The following is a 23,975-nucleotide window of genomic DNA, read 5'->3' on the forward strand; positions in this document are numbered from 1 at the left end:
AATTATTTCTCTAGCTATCTGAACAGATAATTGTTTTGCCACTATGATTGATTGTGATAAGGAACCACATCTGTATTTTTTGTGTCCCTCCCCCAAAAGAAATCTGGATTATTAATTTATTTTTGGAATCGTTTAGTAACAATATCATATAGGTGTAGTTCCACACATTACAGATGGGAAACCATGCAGGACAATGATGGAAAGCTTATCCACCGTCGACCTGTTAACACTGTCCACCCCATTATACTCCATTCCACCCTGTTAGAAAAAAACATTATAAATAATAATTTGACAGCAACATTAAATGTTTGGCATACTTTGGTCTTATTTTGTGAGGTGAGAAGTACTAACAACATATTTGAGTTTTTGAGCAAAGCATTTTATTATTTATAGCCCTATCAGCAAAAATTATGACAAAAAGTACGTTCTTAATAATTAAGACATTCTATTCATCAACAATTGTTTTACAGTTGTTTTTAAAATAAAAAAATAAGATGGCATAAGGGACATATACTATCCAAGAAAAGCTCATTATTGTTTAAAACCTGTTAGCCTGCCCCCCGACGCCCTCGTCCTGAACGCCCCTAAACTCGCACGTGTCAGTGTTTATGAATCGATTAAATGAAACGGGACAAATTTTACAAAATCCTGACAAACTATGTATCGCTATCTAAGCCTCAAGCATCGACGACAGATCGCTGTTTTTCAATGGAAAGCTTATAAAGACTGTATTTGCTACATTTGAGTAAGCAGTTCACATACAAACATGAACAATGGAAACGCTGTACATACCAGATCCGTCATAATAACGAGTCATAAAAACATCCACAGCTGTAAATCCCAGTTTAGTTAGAAAGGTAAGGGTCCACTGAACGTCATCTCATGGAGCACGTTTGGTCCAATGAAGCAATAACGTTGTAATATGGATCATAATTCCCTTTGTTTACGTTTCATTTCTTCAGCGACAGAATTGTTTGTGTCCGTTATGGAATAACTCACGGTCGGAAACTGCGTCTTGATAGTAAAAAAAATGGCATGGTTTTGCAGAGTACAGTGTCACAAACAAAATGAGACGATCCACCGGAAAAAAGAATGAATGAAAAATAGACGAAAGATAGTTTATTTGAATTTTGGCGCTCTCTCCTGAGGGCTCGTGACGCGCTCTGACGCACCTGTCAGCTGATGGAGGCAGAACTTATAGCGATCGCCTTTTTCTGTGTTTCTTTTATTTTTCAACAGTTTTTATATATGTGAGAGTGTGTTTTATGTTGATTGTGAATGTATCTGCATGATTGCCATCTGTTTGAGTGCAAATCAGCCCAAATCAACCGAGCCAGATAATGACTCGTTCTCGAGTAGTTCAAGGGCACCATCTGTTTGTGGTGACATCTGTTGAGTAGTTCAAGGGCACGTGCTCAAGGGCACCTAAGACCTGCAATACCACGACTTAGGTGCCCTTGAGCAAGGCACTGAACCCCCAACTGCTCCCCGGGCGCCGCAGCATAAATGGCTGCCCACTGCTCTGTGTGTGTGTGTGTGTGTGTGTGTGCACTTTGGATGGGTTAAAAGCAGAGCACGAATTCTGAGTATGGGTCACCATACTTGGCTGAATGTCACTTCACTTCACTTCGAGTCAAGAACCGTTTCTGTCAGACGCGTCCGATTCGAGAACCGAGGCGCCATTACGTCGAGCGCAAAAGAACTGGTGAACCGTTTTCTTCAACTGGTTTATTGAATCGAACTGTCCGAGAGAACTACTGGTGATCCGAAAACCGATGCAACCAGTTCTTGACTCGTAAACGAGTCAGTCTGTTGTACGTTATCTGGCTCGGCTCGGTGTTCATCTTCAGTTCTCTCTTCACAGCAGTTCAGTCAGTGTACTGTTTGAGTACATCAATTACTCCGGGATATTGGTTTGTTTGAACTCAGAGGGAGTGTCAGACACATTAAACAAGTTAACAGCTTAAGTCATTTGTGGATTAATGCGTATTGGAGACGCGAACCATTTAAAACGATTCAGTTCGATTTGGTGAAGAGAAGAGAAGACAATGCTGAATAAAGTCGTCGTTTTTGCTATTTTTGGACCAAAATGTATTTTTGATTCTTCAAAATATTCTAACTGCCCCTCTGATGTCACATGGACTACTTTGATGATGTTTTTCTTACCTTTCTGGACATGGACAGTATACTGTACACACAGCTTCAATGGAGGGACTGAGAGCTCTCTGACTAAATCTAAAATATCTTAAACTGTGTTCTGAAGATAAACGGAGGTCTCACGGGTTTGGAACGACATGAGGGTGAGTCATTTTTGGCATAAAAGAGAAATTTATAATTTTGAACCATACAATGTATTGTTGTCTATTACTTCAAATGTACCTGTGATACTGATGACTGCTTCTGTGCTGCAGGGACACATATAGCATAGAGAGGCACATAAAAAGTGGGTAAATGTCGAATAACCTGAAAAACTCATTGACAGCTTCTGTAATTGGCCAGGTTTGATAAATAAGGTGAGAGTTTTGGGCAGATTAAGAAACGCTGCATTAAGGCTCTGTAAAGTTCTAGTGCAGGATGATGATGATAATGATGAAGACGTACCTCTGATGATGGTCATAGCGCTGCTGACTGGGATCATATTCTCCTCCAACATCCACCACAACATCACACTGCTTCAGGAGCGACGCGTCTCTGCTGCGGAGGATCTCCGCTTCCTGATAAAGAAGAAGAGCACAGAGATGATGAAGAAGAAGAGCACACAGATGGTGAAGAAGAAGAGCACACAGATGATGAAGAAGAAGAGCACATAGATGGTGAAGAAGAAGAGCACACAGATGATGATGAAGAAGAAGAGCACAGAGATGATGAAGAAGAAGAGCCCACAGATGATGATGAAGAAGAGCACAGAGATGATGAAGAAAAAGAGCAAACAGATGGTGAAGAAGAAGAGCACACAGATGATGAAGAAGAAGAGCACACAGATGGTGAAGAAGAAGAGCACACAGATGGTGAAGAAGAAGAGCACACAGATTATGAAGAAGAAGAGCACACAGATGGTGAAGAAGAAGAGCACACAGATGGTGAAGAAGAAGAGCACACAGATGGTGAAGAAGAAGAGCACACAGATGGTGAAGAAGAAGAGCACACAGATGATGATGAAGAAGAAGAGCACAGAGATGAAGAAGAAGAGCCCACAGATGATGATGAAGAAGAAGAGCCCACAGATGATGATGAAGAAGAAGAGCACAGAGATGATGAAGAAAAAGAGCAAACAGATGGTGAAGAAGAAGAGCACAAAGATGATGAAGAAGAAGAGCACACAGATGGTGAAGAAGAGCACACAGATGGTGAAGAAGAGCACACAGATGGTGAAGAAGAAGAGCACACAGATGATGAAGAAGAAGAGCACACAGATGGTGAAGAAGAAGAGCACACAGATGATGAAGAAGAAGAGCACACAGATGGTGAAGAAGAAGAGCACACAGATGGTGAAGAAGAAGAGCACACAGATGATGAAGAAGAAGAGCACACAGATGGTGAAGAAGAAGAGCACACAGATGGTGAAGAAGAAGAGCACACAGATGGTGAAGAAGAAGAGCACACAGATGATGAAGAAGAGCACACAGATGGTGAAGAAGAAGAGCACACAGATGGTGAAGAAGAAGAGCACACAGATGGTGAAGAAGAAGAGCAAACAGATGGTGAAGAAGAAGAGCACACAGATGGTGACGAAGAAGAGCACAGAGATGGTGAAGAAGAAGAGCAAACAGATGGTGAAGAAGAAGAGCACACAGATGATGAAGAAGAAGAGCACACAGATGATGAAGAAGAAGAGCAAACAGATGATGAAGAAGAAGAGCACAGAGATGATGAAGAAGAGCACAGAGATGATGAAGAAGAGCACAGAGATGATGAAGAAGAAGAGCACACAGATGGTGAAGAAGAAGAGCACAGAGATGGTGAAGAAGAAGAGCACAGAGATGGTGAAGAAGAAGAGCACACAGATGGTGAAGAAGAAGAGCACAGAGATGGTGAAGAAGAAGAGCACAGAGATGGTGAAGAAGAAGAGCACACAGATGGTGAAGAAGAAGAGCACACAGATGGTGAAGAAGAAGAGCACACAGATGGTGAAGAAGAGCACACAGATGGTGAAGAAGAAGAGCACACAGATGATGAAGAAGAAGAGCACACAGATGGTGAAGAAGAAGAGCACACAGATGATGAAGAAGAAGAGCACAGAGATAGTGAAGAAGAAGAGCACAGAGATAGTGAAGAAGAAGAGCAAACAGATGATGAAGAAGAAGAGCACAGAGATGGTGAAGAAGAGCACACAGATGATGAAGAAGAAGAGCACAGAGATGATGAAGAAGAGCACACAGATGATGAAGAAGAAGAGCACACAGATGATGAAGAAGAAGAGCACACAGATGATGAAGAAGAAGAAGAGCACACAGATGGTGAAGAAGAAGAGCACACAGATGGTGAAGAAGAAGAGCACACAGATGGTGAAGAAGAGCACACAGATGATGAAGAAGAAGAGCACATAGATGATGAAGAAGAGCACACAGATGGTGAAGAAGAGCACACAGATGGTGAAGAAGAAGAGCACACAGATGGTGAAGAAGAGCACACAGATGGTGAAGAAGAAGAGCACAGAGATGATGAAGAAGAAGAGCACACAGATGGTGAAGAAGAGCACACAGATGGTGAAGAAGAAGAGCACACAGATGGTGAAGAAGAAGAGCACACAGATGGTGAAGAAGAGCACACAGATGATGAAGAAGAGCACAGAGCACAGAGATGATGAAGAAGAAGAGCACACAGATGGTGAAGAAGAGCACACAGATGGTGAAGAAGAAGAGCACACAGATGGTGAAGAAGAAGAGCACACAGATGGTGAAGAAGAAGAGCACAGAGATGATGAAGAAGAAGAGCACACAGATGGTGAAGAAGAAGAGCACACAGATGGTGAAGAAGAAGAGCACACAGATGGTGAAGAAGAAGAGCAAACAGATGGTGAAGAAGAAGAGCACACAGATGATGAAGAAGAAGAGCACACAGATGGTGAAGAAGAAGAGCACACAGATGGTGAAGAAGAAGAGCACACAGATGGTGAAGAAGAAGAGCACACAGATGATGAAGAAGAGCACACAGATGGTGAAGAAGAAGAGCACACAGATGGTGAAGAAGAAGAGCACACAGATGGTGAAGAAGAAGAGCACACAGATGGTGAAGAAGAAGAGCAAACAGATGGTGAAGAAGAAGAGCACAGAGATGGTGAAGAAGAAGAGCACAGAGATGGTGAAGAAGAAGAGCAAACAGATGATGAAGAAGAAGAGCACACAGATGATGAAGAAGAAGAGCACACAGATGATGAAGAAGAAGAGCAAACAGATGATGAAGAAGAAGAGCACAGAGATGATGAAGAAGAAGAGCACACAGATGGTGAAGAAGAAGAGCACAGAGATGGTGAAGAAGAAGAGCACAGAGATGGTGAAGAAGAAGAGCACAGAGATGGTGAAGAAGAAGAGCACACAGATGGTGAAGAAGAAGAGCACAGAGATGGTGAAGAAGAAGAGCACAGAGATGGTGAAGAAGAAGAGCACAGAGATGGTGAAGAAGAAGAGCACAGAGATGGTGAAGAAGAAGAGCACACAGATGGTGAAGAAGAAGAGCACACAGATGGTGAAGAAGAGCACACAGATGGTGAAGAAGAAGAGCACACAGATGGTGAAGAAGAAGAGCACACAGATGGTGAAGAAGAAGAGCACACAGATGGTGAAGAAGAAGAGCACACAGATGGTGAAGAAGAAGAGCACAGAGATGGTGAAGAAGAAGAGCACACAGATGGTGAAGAAGAGCACACAGATGGTGAAGAAGAAGAGCAAACAGATGGTGAAGAAGAAGAGCACACAGATGATGGTGAAGAAGAGCACACAGATGATGAAGAAGAAGAGCACACAGATGGTGAAGAAGAAGAGCACACAGATGGTGAAGAAGAAGAGCACACAGATGATGAAGAAGAAGAGCACAGAGATGGTGAAGAAGAAGAGCACAGAGATGGTGAAGAAGAAGAGCAAACAGATGGTGAAGAAGAAGAGCACAGAGATGGTGAAGAAGAGCACACAGATGATGAAGAAGAAGAGCACAGAGATGATGAAGAAGAGCACACAGATGGTGAAGAAGAAGAGCACACAGATGGTGAAGAAGAAGAGCACACAGATGGTGAAGAAGAAGAGCACACAGATGGTGAAGAAGAAGAGCACAGAGATGATGAAGAAGAAGAGCACACAGATGGTGAAGAAGAGCACACAGATGGTGAAGAAGAAGAGCACACAGATGGTGAAGAAGAGCACACAGATGATGAAGAAGAGCACAGAGATGATGAAGAAGAGCACACAGATGGTGAAGAAGAGCACACAGATGATGAAGAAGAGCACAGAGATGATGAAGAAGAGCACACAGATGGTGAAGAAGAAGAGCACACAGATGGTGAAGAAGAGCACACAGATGATCATTCTCCTGTAATAAACTAACTCATCTATCGCAGCTCCTACAGTAAACAACACATAACCCCTCAGATCAGTACAGGAGGAATAAGTACAGCATACTACACGCTGACATAAGAGACACTGTGAACATGAGACTGTTTATGTTGATCCACTGTGTGATAAAGTGCTTTATCTGATGATGAAGTGAAATAACAGACTGTGAATGAGTGATGAAGAGCACCTTGTATTCCGGCAGCTGTCGCAGCAGGAAACACGCCAGAACCTCATCGCAGTGAAAAGTGCCGTTATGAGTCCCGATCTTCATCTTCATCTTCCTCAGAACAGCGTTATTCAGAAACACGTGAATGACCGACCGGCGGAGCGCGCTCATGAACTTCTTCTTCTCCTTTTTCCCCCGGAAGGGTGTTTCACGGCTGGCGAAGCAGCGTTAGCGCCTCCTGTCGGTCAAGAGTATGAAGCGATCTCACGGTGTGTCTTATTTCATCAGTTGCTTTTAATAAAACACTGTTCACTGGGCATTCAGGAGACATTTTAATTCTGAGCTGTACAAATCCCAAGATTTGCTGACAAAGTAATTGCATCGTTATTAAAACATTAATTAAATAAAAATTTATAAATAATAAATGAATAAAAATGATAAAATAAATGTTTTATATGATCACTCAACTGGGCCAGAGTGTGTTGTGATTGGTCAACTGGGCCAGTGTGTGTTGTGATTGGTCAGCTGGGCCTATGGTTACTGTGATTGGTTAGCTGGGCCAGTGTGTGCTGTGATTGGTCAGCTGGGCCTATGGTTACTGTGATTGGTCAGCTGGGCCAGTGTGTGCTGTGATTGGTCAGCTGGGCCAGTGTGTGCTGTGATTGGTCAACTGGGCCAGAGTGTGTTGTGATTGGTCAACTGGGCCAGTGTGTGCTGTGATTGGTCAGCTGGGCCTATGGTTACTGTGATTGGTCAGCTGGGCCAGTGTGTGCTGTGATTGGTCAACTGGGCCAGTGTGTGTTGTGATTGGTCAGCTGGGCCAGTGTATGCTGTGATTGGTCAGCTTGGCCAGTATGTGTTGTGATTGGTTAACTGGGCCAGTGTGTGCTGTGATTGGTCAGCTGGGCCAGTATGTGTTGTGATTGGTTTAGCTGGGCCAGTGTGTGTTGTGATTGGCTCCACTCGAAACCTGGTCAGGAAATGTCATGCCCCTTACCATAGCTCCCTTCAAGTTTCAGTGTAAATATTGTGTCAAAGTAAAATACATTTGAGCATGATTCAAACCCGGATGATTGTAACCACTCTAAGCTCGTCTGTCTTGGGAAAGCTAGCATGTCTGACATAGAGATAACACATAGAGATAACACTCAACCAGGTTGACTCCTTTAAGTGCTATACATTACTTATTGATTATCCTTTTTTTTTTGCCGCTGGGCTTTATTTTTTTAGCCCTGACACTTGAGAGATCAGACCCTGACTGAGGACAGCAAGTTGTGTGTTAGTGCTTGTCTTCAGTCAGAATCACTACTGCTGCAAAACAACAACATACACAGCATTAAAACCATTCAACATCACTGTAACCACACACACACTCCACAAGTCACGAGGAACAGCGCCTCTCAACACACTGACTGTCTGAATAACAAAGGGATGTGATGCTTCATGCATCAGTCATTTTAGACATTGGAGCTGTTCTTATTTTAACATTATCACGGCAATTTCAGGAATACAGCAAATTGAAAGCATAATTTATATGCTATTTATACAGTATATACACTGTATAATTCTCACCTTGCCATTTTTTTTTATGACGTGTTCAGTGCATCCAAAATAGACGTTCATAGAACCTCCCTACAAGGTTAAAAACTAATTCAAAAGTGGTCAGTGGACAAATTTTTCAACATCATTTAGGGTTAAATTAGACATAATTTTTCTGTTTCTGGACCAAATCAACAGTCTCAGGATCCATTAGATTTACTGCCCACAAAGTTGTATAGATTAAAGAGATACTCCAACCTAAAATGAAAATTTTGTCATTAATCAATTACCTCCATGGCATTCCAAACCCATAAAAGCTCTGTTCGTTCTTGTGGTGCGGGGGACACAGAAGAGCATACACAGCATACAGTGATATGGAGAGACACAGAGGAGACTGTTGACAAAGTCATTATTTTCATTTACTTCGCTTCCAAAAAGTGTTCCCCTCACTTCATATCCCACATGGAATGAACCTATATGTGGATATATGTGCATATATGAAACCTATAGACAGTGTATATGCACATATATGCTGCATATATGCACATATATGATAATATATATGCTGCATATATGCGTATATATGCCACATATAGGCAAAATTGAGGTGCATATATGTGCATATACAGGAAATATAGGTCTGTATTGCTTCTTCATATCCACATATAAGCCCTATACATACAGGATATGTCTTCTATAATGGCAGGATCTCGTCATTTTGTAGCTCATATCCCATTTTTGACTGTCATACATGATGCCTAGCTCATATTTTCTATTATCAAGGCAAAAACTAAGAATTAACGAAAAAAAATATGCAAGAACTTATGTATGTGCGAACATGTGAAATTGGTATCACATGTAATTGGCATGTTATGGAATTTAACTATAGCAATATATTAACATGATATAGAGAGCCAGACAGTAACGGAGTACATTTACTTGAGTACAGTACTTAAGTACAATTTTGAGGGATCTGTACTTTACTCGAGTATCATTTTTGGGGAGTACTCATGACTTTACTCAAGTACATTTGAGAGGCAAATATTGTACTCTTTACTCCGCTACATTTATATCCATAACCGTAAGTACCCGTTACTTCTTCGACCCCGTCCACACGAAACCGATGTATATGCCAGACCAGCATGTGGCGCTGTAATTCCGCCACAGAGATAGACTTAAAACGGAGAAGAAGACATGGATTTGCTGATAAACCTTGCGCGTGGTACACAAACGAACATGGAAAAATACATTTATTAATCCGTGTTAATGTTAGTTAATAAAAAATACAATCGTTCAGTGTTTGTTCATGTTTTTGTTGCTGTTACGTGATGTAGTGGTGTTTGACTAGGGGCGAGACGTGGGCTGATGACGCCATATTTTCAGAAAATGTACGGATTCGCCATCCAGACGAAACGCAAAGGCGGCGTTTTCAAATATATCCACTCTGGGACCCGGTTTTAAAACATCGGTTTCACTCTTCCAAAACGCCAGATCCGTGTGGACGAAAATGCTTATCCGCTAAAAAATTTGTGCGCCGAAAAAAAAGAGGAAAAAATAAAAATCTCAGACACCCTATCAAACATCATTGGATAGTGCAGGAAGGAAGAGGAAGAGGAGGAGCAGGAGGCTGAGGAGGTGGATGATGAGGCGCGTCATGACAGACCTTCAAAGAACAATAAAGATAATTTTTTTTTTCTGTTCAGTTTTTTGTCTTATTTTTGTTCTTGTACTATTTGATTGTTCTTGTAAATACATAATGTACATTTCTATATTTTGGACTTTTATGTTGCCTAGCAGGTTTTTTGTCTTATTTTTGTTCTTGTACTATATTTTTTGTTTTGTACTATTTGATTGATCTTGAGTAAATAAATAATGTACATTTCTACATTTTGGACTTTTATTTATGTTGCCTAGCAGCTATGGATTTTAATTTTACTATTATAGGTGAACATATAGGTGCATATATACGTGCATATATGTACCTATATATGGAATGCCGAAGCTGCCAATTTTAAAAATAAATAAATACATAAATACATATACAAATAAATGTAAATAAGAATAAATAAATACATAAATATATAAATAAATATACATAGAAAAGCAAAAAAAACGAAAACAAATAATTATTTATACATTTATTTCCATATTTATGTATATATTTTTTTTCCATATTTATTTATTTATTATTTTATTTATTTATACATTTATTCATTTCTACATTTATTTATTTATACATTTATTTATTTTTACATTTATTTATTTATACATTTATTTATTTATACATTTATTTATTTATTCATTTATTTCTTCCTACATTTCTTCCTGCGTAGGGTAATGAGGAGGGCGTGGTTTACCTCAGACATAGCAATCGAGCTCAGAGTAAGCGAAGGCGAAGGGTTGAGGCCACAGTGACGCCTATTGTGTGGAGAAATACAATTAGTATAGCTCACTGACGTTGATACGGTCTGTGACTGCGAGGTATATGGTCAAAATCCTAAATCCTACTGTGTGACATGGATAGGCTACTCTTTATTCCGGACATGGCCGTAGAACATCGTTTGGTCTGGATTTGTAAAATGTCCTGGGCTAACAAACATGAAACAGGGACTCTGCAGTGCTTAATTTGTAAATTGCGAGGTCCTGGAACAAAGCAGGGTAACGGATCCGGCATGTGATTACAGGAGGGAGAGGTGACGGAGCACTCGCGCAATCACATTGGTCAGCAGTTTAAGTGATTGACTGCATGCATCAGTTGCTTTTAGGGTCTGTATGTTCATGAATAACATGGAAATGCCATGCAATTTTAAAACAACAATTTCCAGGCCTAAAAACGTTTTGAAAAAGTTGTGGAATTTTATTTTACAAATCTCTGTATAACAAAGTCCTAAATTTCAGTGGGGGACTGTGTAGCTATGCCGCATGGTTTTAATAATTCTCACAGCTTTCAAGTTTATAATGAGGAAAATTCCTGCATTTATTCAACATAGCTTGTAGGTTTGAATAATAAAATTAATCCACGCAAAATTTACGATTAAATAATTCATTCGAAACCAGTCTTCGAATCCATGAACTCTCTCGCACGCTTCTCATCAGCGCATCTCGTCTGCACAGTGACCTGCAGCACGCGCCGACACAAGACTTCACTCGCATCTCGGGACAGCTGACAGAACTGTCACTTGACTAATCGGGTCATTGTTGCATTGTCACAAAAATGTATAATTTGCACACATTTTTAAGTATTTTAAGCCATGGTACTCGCGCGCTCCGAAGGCTGTATTATGTGCCCTCACAGTCACATCCAAAGTTCACGCGTATAAAGCCGCCTCGCGAGTAGCCTATTATATGAGTTATTTTTCGTAGTTTGTTGAGCTTAAGCAATCAAATACACATAATATGATGTCTGTTGTGGGTGTTGACAAACAAAACAATTTCATGGCACACTCTACTTAAACACATGGGGAAAAAAATAAAGAAAAGGGGAAAAAAATCAATAATTAAACAACACTGCGTCGTCAGTGTTGGTATTGTATCGGACCCTTGCACTTAACATGAGGCTATATGAAAAACAAGCTCAAATGGAGTAAACAGGTTTTTGCTGGCGAATGAGGAGATCGCATCTGAGGCAAGTGCATCGCATTATACGCTTTCATCAACTCTTACAGGTTATATAACATTTATTGTTGCTATATGGGCGATTTGTTTTTCTTGTTGTTTAATTCACTTGGCCAAAATCTCATGATATAAATGATTAAGCGCTTATGCACAGGACATTTAAAACGTACAAAAGTAGGCTATATTGGCTTGCGAAAAACCAGTCTTCAAACACACAAAAACATTAGCCTTTAAAGACATAGTGTTTCAGTAAAGAAAATAAATAATAATAACAAATTATAATAGAGATATGAATTTTGGATAGTTTTTCACGGCACATCTGGCTGTTCTCTGTCTGCCATATGGAAACGCCGTCCCTGGAGGAGGGGGATCCGCCAAAATGAGGTGCCAGATCGGATTTCGGAGGTGCCAGATCCGGCGTGTTGTGGCACAAATTAAGCCCTGGGACTCTGAGACTGAAGCGCTTGATATTTTCAATTTTTCGGTCAGAACTCACGGAAAGGAAGCAGGGCAGATTTAGGCTACAGTGAAGTCGACGCAAGCATACTGACCAATGCTTTTGAACATTTTTTTTATTCTATTAAGCGGTGGTAATCTTTAGCCTACCTCCATAAACTCATGTCCAGGGGCAACCTTATTAAATGTATGAACGTCATGTTAATCCACATCGATAAATTCATTTAGAGGACAAGACTGTAGGGCAGTTAGCCTACCACTAAAATCCAACCAGAGCTTCATCAGAGCCATCAATACAGAAGAGATCTTAATGCATTTACACAGCAATTAGCCTACAAGTGCATAGAAATATTATGAAGTGTTTTACATTTTGAAGACATAAATATGACATGATGGAATCAATGATGTGATAGACCTACGTTTAATATGAAACTAAAACAGACACCAGGTGGCAGAAAGACATTGTCTTAATGCGTGCGTTCAATCCACTCGTTTGATTCCTTAAAATACACCGAATCAAAAACAACTCGACGTGTTGAAGCAGATCAGCTTTGGATTTGTTTCTGATCATTTCTATTTAGGCCTGTGCGTTATTTAAGAGGGGTCATGTTCAGGGAAACAACATAATTGTTGATAGACTATTTTTCGGGGACACGAGTTTAATGCGCAAACCTGCGTGACCATATAGCAACTATTCAGAAATGGAAATTACGGATGCATTAATATTTTGTTTTAAATTTAAGAAAAGTCGATTGAATATTTACAGGTTTGTATCTCGTTATTATTTTCAGAATAGTAAAGTCTTTGTAACCAACCATAGTGATCAAATATCAAAGCTATTTATTGTTAAATTTTGTAAAAATTTCTGTAGGCCAAAAACTGCCAAAAACATAACTAAAAAATAGCTAGTAGCCTACATAACTTTTTAATTTGTATTATTATTATTATTCTTTCTTTTTATAATTATTATTATTAGGCTATTGTTATCATCATCATCATCAGCTGGCAAACCATCATGGAGTCTATTTAAAGGGAGTGATTGTGGCGGGGAGTTTGGTCAAACTATGGCAGCAACAATAAACGTTATATAACCTGTAAGAGTTGATGAAAGCGTATAATGCGATGCACTTGCCTCAGATGCCTGCGTTTTGTTGACAGACAAAACACAGATCTCCTCATTCGCCAGCAAAAACCTGTTTACTCCATTTGAGCTTGTTTTTCATATAGCCTCATGTTAAGTGCAAGTGTCCGATACAATACCAACACTGACGACGCAGTGTTGTTTAATTATTGATTTTTTCCCCATGTGTTTAAGCAGAGTGTGCCATGAAATTGACAAACTACGAAAATAATAATAGGCTACTCGCGAGGCGGCTTTATACGCGTGAACTTTGGATGTGACTGTGAGGGCACATAATACAGCCTTCGGAGCGCGCGAGTACCATGGCTTAAAATACTTAAAAATGTGTGCAAATTATACATTTTTGTGACAATGCAACAATGACCTGATTAGTCAAGTGACTGTTCTGTCAGCTGTCCCGAGATGCGAGTGAAGTCTTGTGTCGGCGCGTGCTGCAGGTCACTGTGCAGACGAGATGCGCTGATGAGAAGCGTGCGAGAGAGTTCATGGATTCGAAGACTGGTTTCGAATGAATTATTTAATCGTAAATTTTGCGTGGATTAATTTTATTATTCAAACCTACAAGCTATGTTGAATAAATGCAGGAATTTTCCTCATTATAAACTTGAAAGCTGCGAGAATTATTAAAACCATGCGCCATAGCTACACAGTCCCCCAATGAAATTTAGGACTCTATTATACAGGGATTTGTAAAATAAAATTCCACAACTTTTTCAAAACTTTTTTAGGCCTGGAAATTGTTGTTTTAAAATTGCATGGCATTTCCATGTTATTCATGAACATACAGACCCTAAAAGCAACTGATACATGCAGTCAATCACTTAAACTGCTGACCAATGTGATTGCGCGAGTGCTCCGTCACCTCTCCCTCCTGTAATCACATGCCGGATCCGTTACCCTGCTTTGTTCCAGGACCTCGCAATTTACAAATTAAGCACTGCAGAGTCCCTGTTTCATGTTTGTTAGCCCAGGACATTTTACAAATCCAGACCAAACGATGTTCTACGGCCATGTCCGGAATAAAGAGTAGCCTATCCATGTCACACAGTAAGATTTAGGATTTTGACCATATACCTCGCAGTAACAGACCGTATCAACGTCAGTGAGCTATACTAATTGTATTTCGCCACACAATAGGCGTCACTGTGGCCTCAACCCTTCGCCTTCGCTTACTCTGAGCTCGATTGCTATGTCTGAGGTAAACCACGCCCTCCTCATTACCCTACGCAGGAAGAAATGTAGGAAGAAATAAATGAATAAATAAATAAATGTATAAATAAATAAATGTATAAATAAATAAATGTAAAAATAAATAAATGTAAAAATAAATAAATGTATAAATAAATACATGTATAAATAAATTAATGTAGAAATGAATAAATGTATAAATAAAAAAAAGAATAAATAAATAAATATGGAAAAAAAATATATACATAAATATGGAAATAAATGTATAAATAATTATTTATTTTCGTTTTTTTGCTTTTCTATGTATATTTATTTCTATATTTATTCTTATTTACATTTATTTCTATATTTATTTATGTATGTATTTATTTTTAAAATTGGCAGCTTTGGCATTCCATACCTATATAGGTATATGTATGCACATATATATGTGTACATATATGTGTAAATATATGTGTGCATATATGTACATATATGTGTATATATGTGTGCATATATGTACATATATGTACATATAATATAGGAAAACGCCCAATTTTATATATGTCACATATATTAAAAACCTATACCAAAATATATTGAAACATATATGTTTATATAGGTTTTTTCCATGTGGGATAACCCAGATTGCTGATGGCAGATGGAGTATTCTGATGATGACTTTCATACCTTTTATGGACCTTGACAATTTATTTACTTGGCAGTCAATGGGACAGTCACAAGCCTCGAGGTTTTCATCCATAATATCTTAAACTGACAAATGGAGATTTTATGGGCTTGGAACAACATGGGGGTAAGTGATTAATGACACAATTTTCATTTTGGGGTGGAGTAACTTGTTCTTTAGTTTTTGTCATGGTGGCAGTCAAGTGGGGGCTACAGTACTTCAGGCAGTAGCATGAGCGGTCTGATGGTAACACTGATGGCAAACCCTCTAGGGAACCAACTTCTGGGAGACCATCGCTCCTCTTGCACTCTGCAACCCATTGAGCTGCCAATGAAACATGTGGAACCCTCTCAAGAGCGTACCAGCAGTATAAATCAGTGCTCCTCCCCACGACCGGATGTCGATCATTGCATCGGAGGGTGAGCAGGAGCTTTCTGGAGAGAAAGATACGGCTGCTCTGCTGTCCTCCGGGACTGTAGCAACCCTCTACACCCTTTGTCAAACCATGGAACCAGGTAAGTGTTGCACCTCACACTCAATATTTGTAGTTCTGTGGGCTGATAGACCCACAACACATTCGCTAGATTATATAGTCTTCATGTGGATCCGGTATCCTCCTGTGTTCTCACCTCAAACATAAAGAAACACAGAAAGGCCCCAGCTTCAGATCGGCTTGCTAAGACTGCTCCAGAGAGTCCATATTGTAGACCCTATTGAACTTCTCTGGTAGAGGGCTGGGTTCCATATGTGTAAAATTCCACGGTATAGCCTCAGAGCCTGTGTTTCCACAGCAGACTTCCTGCTATTTTCCAAGAGGGTTACAATCAACTCTAATCTTCCATATGCACTTAAATGGTTGTTCATATGTGTAAGTGCTTCCTTAACCTTCTTTGGGAAGGATGGAGCTAATGCAACATTCCTGTCCCAAGTGAAAAGTTTTTTTTCCAGTGTTATCCAGTGAGGTAGAGATCCAGAGGTGGAAATCCAGAGATCTGCAGCAGAGTTGGAGTGACTGAGGACCAAGGTGGAGCTGGCGGGAAGGAGGAGCCCAACGAAGTGACGAGGCACAGCGAGAGTCGAGAGGCGATGGTGGGTCGACTCCAGACCAAGGCAGACCCGGTTGGATGAGGGAGCCCTGTGGAGCTGATCGATTGAGGGGTGACGATGGATGCAAGGGAGCTAGGAGCCAAGTTGGAGCCTCTGGGTCTATGGGCCAAGGCAGAGTTCAGGCATCGGAGGCTGGAGGTGGAGGTGAGGTAGTGCAAAAGCAGCAATAGCCAGTCTTCTTGTGGTATCAACAAGTGAGACCAAGGACGCTGAGGAATCGGTAACAGTTGGAGGAGACCAGAGGGTAGTTCCTTGGGAGTCTTGGATTGAGGGCAAGTTTGGCAGGTCTTGACGTAGTTTACCACATATCTGGTCATCAATGGCCACCAGAAGGAGTTCTGTAATAGGCTGAGAGTGTGAGAGGTGTAAACCCATTGTATGACTCAGAGATGTAAACCTTGAGGTAGGGGTGGGCGATTTTGACAAAAATGTATACCTCAATATTTTTTTTCAATATCTCATTATTGATATTCAGACGATAATTTTGCAATCCTTTAAACAAATGTGTGCAAATTGGCAAAGAAGGTCCAGTTGGTCTTTTGACTTGCTGCATTTTACCTATTATTGTATTAAATTACTAGTACATAAAAATATGAGACATTATTGATTTAAACATGAACCAAGTTACTATACTAAATATTTATTTATATACAAGAACAGTGCTTTTTCAGTACAATATATGTATGTAATAAATTAACTTTGTGCTTTGCAAACAGTACTCTATTAGTACTAGACTAACAACAATGTGACTACCTCTTTAAAAAAAAGTTGTGTTTTGCAAAATGTAACACAATATAACATTTTTGTACATTATATTAATATAAAAGATGAGGATAAAAAAGACAAAAGGGACAAAATAAATAACAGACACTTCTCTGCAATAAAACTTTTTTACAGAGAAACAGAGTTTGTAATCGTTTTCCACTTTTCGCTTTTTTGTCATATGGTGTTTTCTTTGTGAATGTTTCTGCCAAGGTCTGTTGTGTCTGTTCGTTTGTTTTTGTACCGTGTTTGTAGCAGCATTGCTGTTTTGTTCAGCATGAAGCCTTTCGTACTCTTCAAACTGTGTTTTGTGCGTTGTACAGAGATGATGGAAGAGGTTGGCTGTGGCCCTCTGCTATTCGGCTATCTGCATGTGACAAATTCTACAGATGGGCGACTAAAGAACCCGACCCACGTCTCGCTGGTAGCTCTTCTGGCACTCGTTTTGAGGATGACTGTGTATTTTTGCTTTCTTCGCTCATTTTTGTGTTGTTGCGCTCGAAGTTAGATAACAAGCATGATAACAAGTGACTGAGTAACATACGCACGGCACACTGTAATGACGTAAGACATCAGGGGCACTGAGGCATTATGGGCAGTTCATCGTATTAATAAAAATGTTTTAGTTTGTACTAAAAAAAATTTTTTTCTAGAAGTTAAAAGAAGCCCTGTTCGTGTTCGGAGGCTATTCCGGTGGATCTCTCAGTAAAAATGTATTCCATCTTTTGGACTCATCATTATACAACACAATGTTCTAATGATGCAATCACGAAGCTCGCCACTTGAGGACGTCACAGACATTTAAGAAAAACTTTTTAACTTCAGACTTCAGTTTTCCGCAAACAACGGAATTTTATGAATCGTACATCCACTTTACCCTTTACGTTTTTGGATTGTTGCTTCAACTAAGAAACGTCATAACACACAGGTAAGAACTCTGTAGTTGTATTGCAAATTAGTAGCAGCTTACTCATTATGGAACGATCGTGATTTTGTCCGAAAAAAAACAAAACAAAAAATACAGTCAAACAGACCCCTACATTATTAAAATCGCTACATATAATTGGTGTTCCTGTAGCTCAATTGGTAGAGCATTAGCACAAGGTTGGGGTTTTGATTCCCCGGGAACACATGATAAGTAAAAATTAATAGCCTGAATGCACTGTAAGTCGCTTTGGATAAAAACGTCTGCTAAATGCATAAATTTAATTTAATTTTAATTTAATAATTGTTTAGAAGGTTATAGTGTGCGTTATCTGTTTTCTCTTTAACTTCCTTCAGCTCTTTTCATGTTTGGGAGGTAGGATTGTACAAATTATGAAATACTCGATATCCCAATTTTGCATATCATCCAGACAACAATTTGGATATTATCGTCTAAACGATACGGTTCCTGCTGATGGGCTCGTTGGATCTCTTCCATAATGTCCTATAGTAACCTATAATAAAGAAGGTTACTGGAGCAATGATAACAGATGGTGGAAGAATAGATTCAGGTGTGACATTGTCTGTTGAAGGATCATGACATCTGGATAGAGCATCAGCCTTACTGTTCTTGCTGCCAGGTCTGTAGGTGACGGTAAACTGGAAACGGGTGAAGAATAAAGCTCATTGGGCTCGACATGGATTAAAGCTTTTGGCTCTCTTGATGTATTCCAGGTTTTTATGGTCTGTGATGAAGTGGAATGGATTGACTTCTCCCTCAAGCCAATGCCTCCACTCTTCTATGGCTGCCTTCATGGATAAAAGATTTTTGTTGCCTGCATCATAGTTGCGCTAAGCAGAAGCCAGTTTTCTTAAAATTAACAAGGGTAGAGTTTACCTGGTTGAACATGACACTGGGAAAGAATGGCTCCAATCCCACAATCAGATGCATCAACTTCTAACACAAAGGGAAGGTTAGGATCAGGATGCTTGAGAATCGGGGCTGTGTTAAAACTGTTCATGAGTTTGGTGAAAGCTTGGTAGCTTCTTCAGTCCAATTGAGTTTTGATGGTTTACCTTTTAGCAGTGACATTAGGGGGGATGCAATCGGACTGTAGTTACAAATAAAGCATCTGTAGAAGTTTGCAAAGCCGAGAAATCTCTAAAGTTCTATTACTGTAGTGGGTTGAGGCCAGTCTGTGACTGCTCTGACCTTGGAATCATCCATCTCAACACCCTGTGTTGCCTATGCATAGGCAGTCCTAATGCCCCCCCCCCCCCTGAAAATATTTATTCCAGACCTTTCAAGGGCCCTCTCTTCCTTTGGGGCCCTGGTAATCAGTACTGGTTTAACCCCCAGTCCAATGCCCCTGTGTGTGTGTGTGTGTGTGTGTGTGTGTGTGTGTGTGTGTGTGTGTGTGTGTGTGTGTGTGTATACAAACCCGCTTCCAAAAAAGTTGGAACACAAATTGTCTGTTCAAATTGTGAGTAAAAAAAAGGAATGGAATAATTTACAAATCTCATAAACTTATATTTTATTCACAATAGAATATAGAAAACATATCAAAAGTTGAAAGTGAGATATTTTTAAATGTCATGGCAAATATTGGCTCATTTTGGATTTCATGAGAGCTACACATTCCAAAAATGTTGGGACAGGTACCAATAAAAGGCCGAAAAAGTACATATAAGGTAGAACTGGAGGACCAATTTGCAATTTATTAGGTCAATTGGCAACATGACTGGGTATAAAAAGAGCCTCTCAGAGTGGCAGTGTCTCTCAGAACTTAAAATGGGCAGAGGATCACCAATTCCCCCAATGCTGCGGCAAAAAATAGTGGAGCAATATGAGAAAAGAGTTTCTCAGAGAAAAATTGCAGAGTTTGAAGTTATCATTATCTACAGTGCATAATATCATCCAAAGATTCAGAGAATCTGGAACAATCTCTGTGCGTAAGGGTCAAGGCTGGAAAACTATACTGGATGCCCGTGATCTTCGGGCTCTTAGATGGCACTGCATCACATATAGGAATGCTACTGTAATGGAAAACACAACACAGGCTCAGGAATACTTCCAGAAAACATTGTCGGTGAACACAATCCAACGTGCCATTCGCCATTGCCGACTAAAACTCTATAGGTCAAAAAAGAAGCCATATCTAAACATGATCCAGAAGCGCAGGTGTTTTCTCTGGGCCATTGCTCCTTTAACCCTCTGGAGTCAGTTCACGCGTATACGCGTGATGAGGCATTTTCTCCTGAGAACCCTGAAAAGAACTTAAATTACATTTTCAGTTTTTATCATACTGATAAGAGCCATACATCGATTGAATCTGTAAAAGGTCTACTTTTATTTGTATACAGACATAATAACAACAAAACTTTGTGCATTTATAAAAAAAAAGATAACAAACAAGGTGTGCTGTCTGCAGCCTTGGTCTCCGGTGATCTTCATTTAGAAATGCATCATTAAAATTAATTGTAACTAGTAAGAGACATGAGAGAGATATCTATAAAAAGCTATAAAAAGTCTTAAAAAATGTAAATCAATATATTGTTTTCTGTGAGTGAGTAAACAAGATGATTTTCACATAATTTAGAAAGAAAAATTCTAGGCTATAAGATCCAATTCTCAAAAGTCCCGGGAACCAATGTTCTGTATGTGTTTTATGGCCTTATTCCAGTGATTTACAATTTTTAGTTTTTCACTAACCACACATAAACATTTTTTTCTCAAAAACCCAATCATGTACATACATGCTGCTCACAAATTATTATAGCCCAGTTTGTGCTGATTACAATGATATTAGACTTTAGCCATTAAGATGTCTATAAGCAACTCAAAAAAGCACAAATGTCAGGGCATGACAAGACTTTTCCAGGCCCCAAAAATACCCTTAGACCTCAGAGGGTTCAAATGGACTGTGGCAAAGTGGAAAACTGTTCTGTGAGCAGACAAATAAAAATTTGACATTTTTGGAAAACTGGGACGCCGTGTCATCCGGACTAAGGAGGACAAGTACAACCCAAGTTGTTATCAGCGCTCAGATCAGAAGCCTGAATCTCTGATGGTATGGGGTTGCTGAGGCAGCTTACACATCTCTAAAGGCACCATCAATGCTGAAAGGTATATCCAAGTTCTAGAAAAACATGTGCTCCCATCCAGATGTCGTCACTTTCAGGGAAGACCTTGTATTTTCCAACATGACAATGCCAGACCACATACAGCATCAATTACAACATCATGGCTGCATAGAAGAAAGATCTGGGTACTGAAATGGCCAGCCTGCAGTCCAGATCTTTCACCCATAGAAAACAAGTAGCAGCTCGAATCAAATTCAAGGTACTAATGCGTGCCTACAAGACAACCACTGGCACGACACCAACATACCTAAACTCACTGGTTAAATCTTATGTGCCCTCCAGAAGTTTGCGCTCTGCAAGTGAACGACGGCTTGTGTTGCCATCCCAAAAAAGTTCTAAATTACTCTCACGGACCTTTTCCTGGACTGTGCCCAGCTGGTGGAATGACCTCCCAATCTCAATTCATAATTCATTTTCAAGAAACATCTAAAGACTTAACCAACTAATACTAGCACTTTTCCTTTTCTTGTCTATCACATTAAAAAAAAAAAAAACCTGGCTATGCGTTCTGTACTAGATTAACTGAGACTTGTCATCGCACTTGTATCCTGTTGTTGTTCTCTTGTTGAGCTGACTGCTTCTATTGTTCTCATTTGTAAGTCGCTTTGGATAAAAGCGTCTGCTAAATGATTAAATGTAAATGAGTCCAGAGTTTCTATGGTCACATAGGTTTGTTTATGCATTAAACCCTTGGCCACGAGAAAAATATGTTGTTCTCTCAACATAGTATCTAGAAGCCACAGCATAAAATCATGTTCCCACTAGTTATTATGTCGTTAGCCAGGACAAAACTAAGTGAGCCGAACATGTCACCTCTTGGTCACCAAAGTATTTAGCTGCCTGGAGTCTATTTGTTTTTGTGACTTGTAGTGATCTATTTGATGTAGTTCCATAACAAGGTTCGGGAGGAGCACGTCAGATACTTAGCCCAATTAGCACAGGTGGAGCCACTTAAGATAATCAACCTTAGGGTATAAATACAGCTGAATTAGCCTACCTGTCTCCATTGACGGTTTATCAGCATCCCGGTTCGCTTTGTCTGTCATCTTATCACAGACCCAATTTTCCTTCCACCGAGGAGATCCATACCGGGGATTTTTCAGATCTGCTACTTTTGCTGATACCCATGATCATTAAACACGGCCGTTGAGCACCATCAAACTTCATCGCGACAGCTGCTCTTCTCGCCAAGCCACACGTCGTCGCCAATAGACCGTGCAAAGCCCGAGCTCGCCTCGCTTGACACCACGATTGATCCGATCAAGACCGGGCTCTCCTCGAGCGCTGGAATCGCACCTCAGTTCTTACCCGCTGCGGCTCAGCCTTTCACCACGGCTTTTCCGGCCGAGGCGTAGTTTGAGGCTGCCTCCTCTAGCGGCGCAGACCGTGAATCGTAAATCAATACATTTTCAGGTGAAAACGCTAACTACAGGTTCGCGACTAGAAAGTTGTGCGGGTGCTGCGTGGAGTTCCGATCACATACGTACCTCGGATGTGTTCAAATATTTGAACTTCTGCGACTAGACCATATGCGAACGCCCGACCGGATGTGATGTATTATAATCAAATCTATCGGTGCGAGGTCAGAATTACCAATATTTTGTTAACTTTAACATCATTCTTCAAACACAATTTATGTAAAATGGTGGTTTATAATAATTATGGGAGAAATAATTATTAAACCATTATTTACGTGATTAGCCCCATAAAACCTACTGTTTTTATTTTGGGGGTCATCTGATTTGTTACGATGTATTCATACATTACATACATTATATTCATTAAAATTATTAATTTTACCATGGTAAACATGCCAAGGTAACAGTTGCTGCACGACCAGTTTTAAAGTTCTGCACGACTGCCGCTAGAGGGAGAAATGCGACAATCGTGTCCAAATGTCGTGTGCCATGGAAAGGTGGCTTAAAGTTTGTTAAATGATGTTATGACGTAGTTCTGTCGGATGACGATGCCATTTTTTAACATGAAGCCAAGGCATTTTTTCCAGAGTCGTCATCCACACTGAAATGTCCAAAGATATTATCTGCCTTACCGTGCATGTTTAAACCACACTGAGGTTATACAGACATAAGTTTCATGCAATTATTCTGGCAGGACCAATTTATTTAGGGACATATTTCACCATTTACTGGCGTGATCACTTAGAATTTATCTAATACACCACTACCCTCGTTTTGCCGCAGGACAGCAAGTGTGAGTAAAATTCTGTTGTCTTTCTAGGACCGTAATATGAAAAGCATGCAAGTAAATATCTTTAGAAACTGCTTGGAAGTGAATAGCACATAACTGCAATTAATGTTATTGCCATAATCATGTCTATTGGTATGTTTTACAAGACTAAATGATATTCATCGTTTTCAGAAGCCTCTGTTTCCACAGTCTATACTACAATGTGAAACCAGTGTTTCAAATTTATTCGTTTTGGAGGCTGTTTAAAAAGGCCGGAAGGCCAAAACAAGAGGGATGATGCTCTTCCAACAGGAACGTACTAATGTGGAATTGTCAAATTATTATTTGACAATTAGGCAACCAATTGCTAAGCTGGCAACACAGTAGGCTACGCATTCATTTTTTAGGTTGCCCTATCAAATGTTACTAACCTGTCTACTCTTCCCACAGCCAAGGAGGGGGAAGATGGGCCTAGTGGTTAGAGAGTTTGACCCCTAACCCTAGGGCTGTGGGTTCGAATCTCGGGCCGGCAAT

At 40.0% G+C, this 23,975-nt stretch overlaps 1 protein-coding gene across 1 annotated transcript in view; it reads right to left on the reverse strand.

The window, feature by feature from the left end:
- The window catches only part of myg1 (myg1 exonuclease), a 12,403-nt gene extending 5,514 nt beyond the window's left edge, over positions 1-6,889 (reverse strand). Inside the window, exons 1-2 of the mRNA XM_059537192.1 lie at positions 6,733-6,889; positions 2,602-2,714 (exon numbers count right to left, since the gene is read on the reverse strand). Of these exons, the coding sequence (XP_059393175.1) occupies positions 2,602-2,714; positions 6,733-6,882 (263 nt within the window). The 5' untranslated portion in view covers positions 6,883-6,889. The remainder of the gene's footprint in view (positions 1-2,601; positions 2,715-6,732) is intronic.
- Between the last annotated feature and the right edge of the window lie 17,086 nt (positions 6,890-23,975).

The sequence above is a fragment of the Carassius carassius genome, chromosome 44 (genome assembly GCF_963082965.1).
Source record: "Carassius carassius chromosome 44, fCarCar2.1, whole genome shotgun sequence".
NCBI lineage: Eukaryota > Metazoa > Chordata > Actinopteri > Cypriniformes > Cyprinidae > Carassius > Carassius carassius.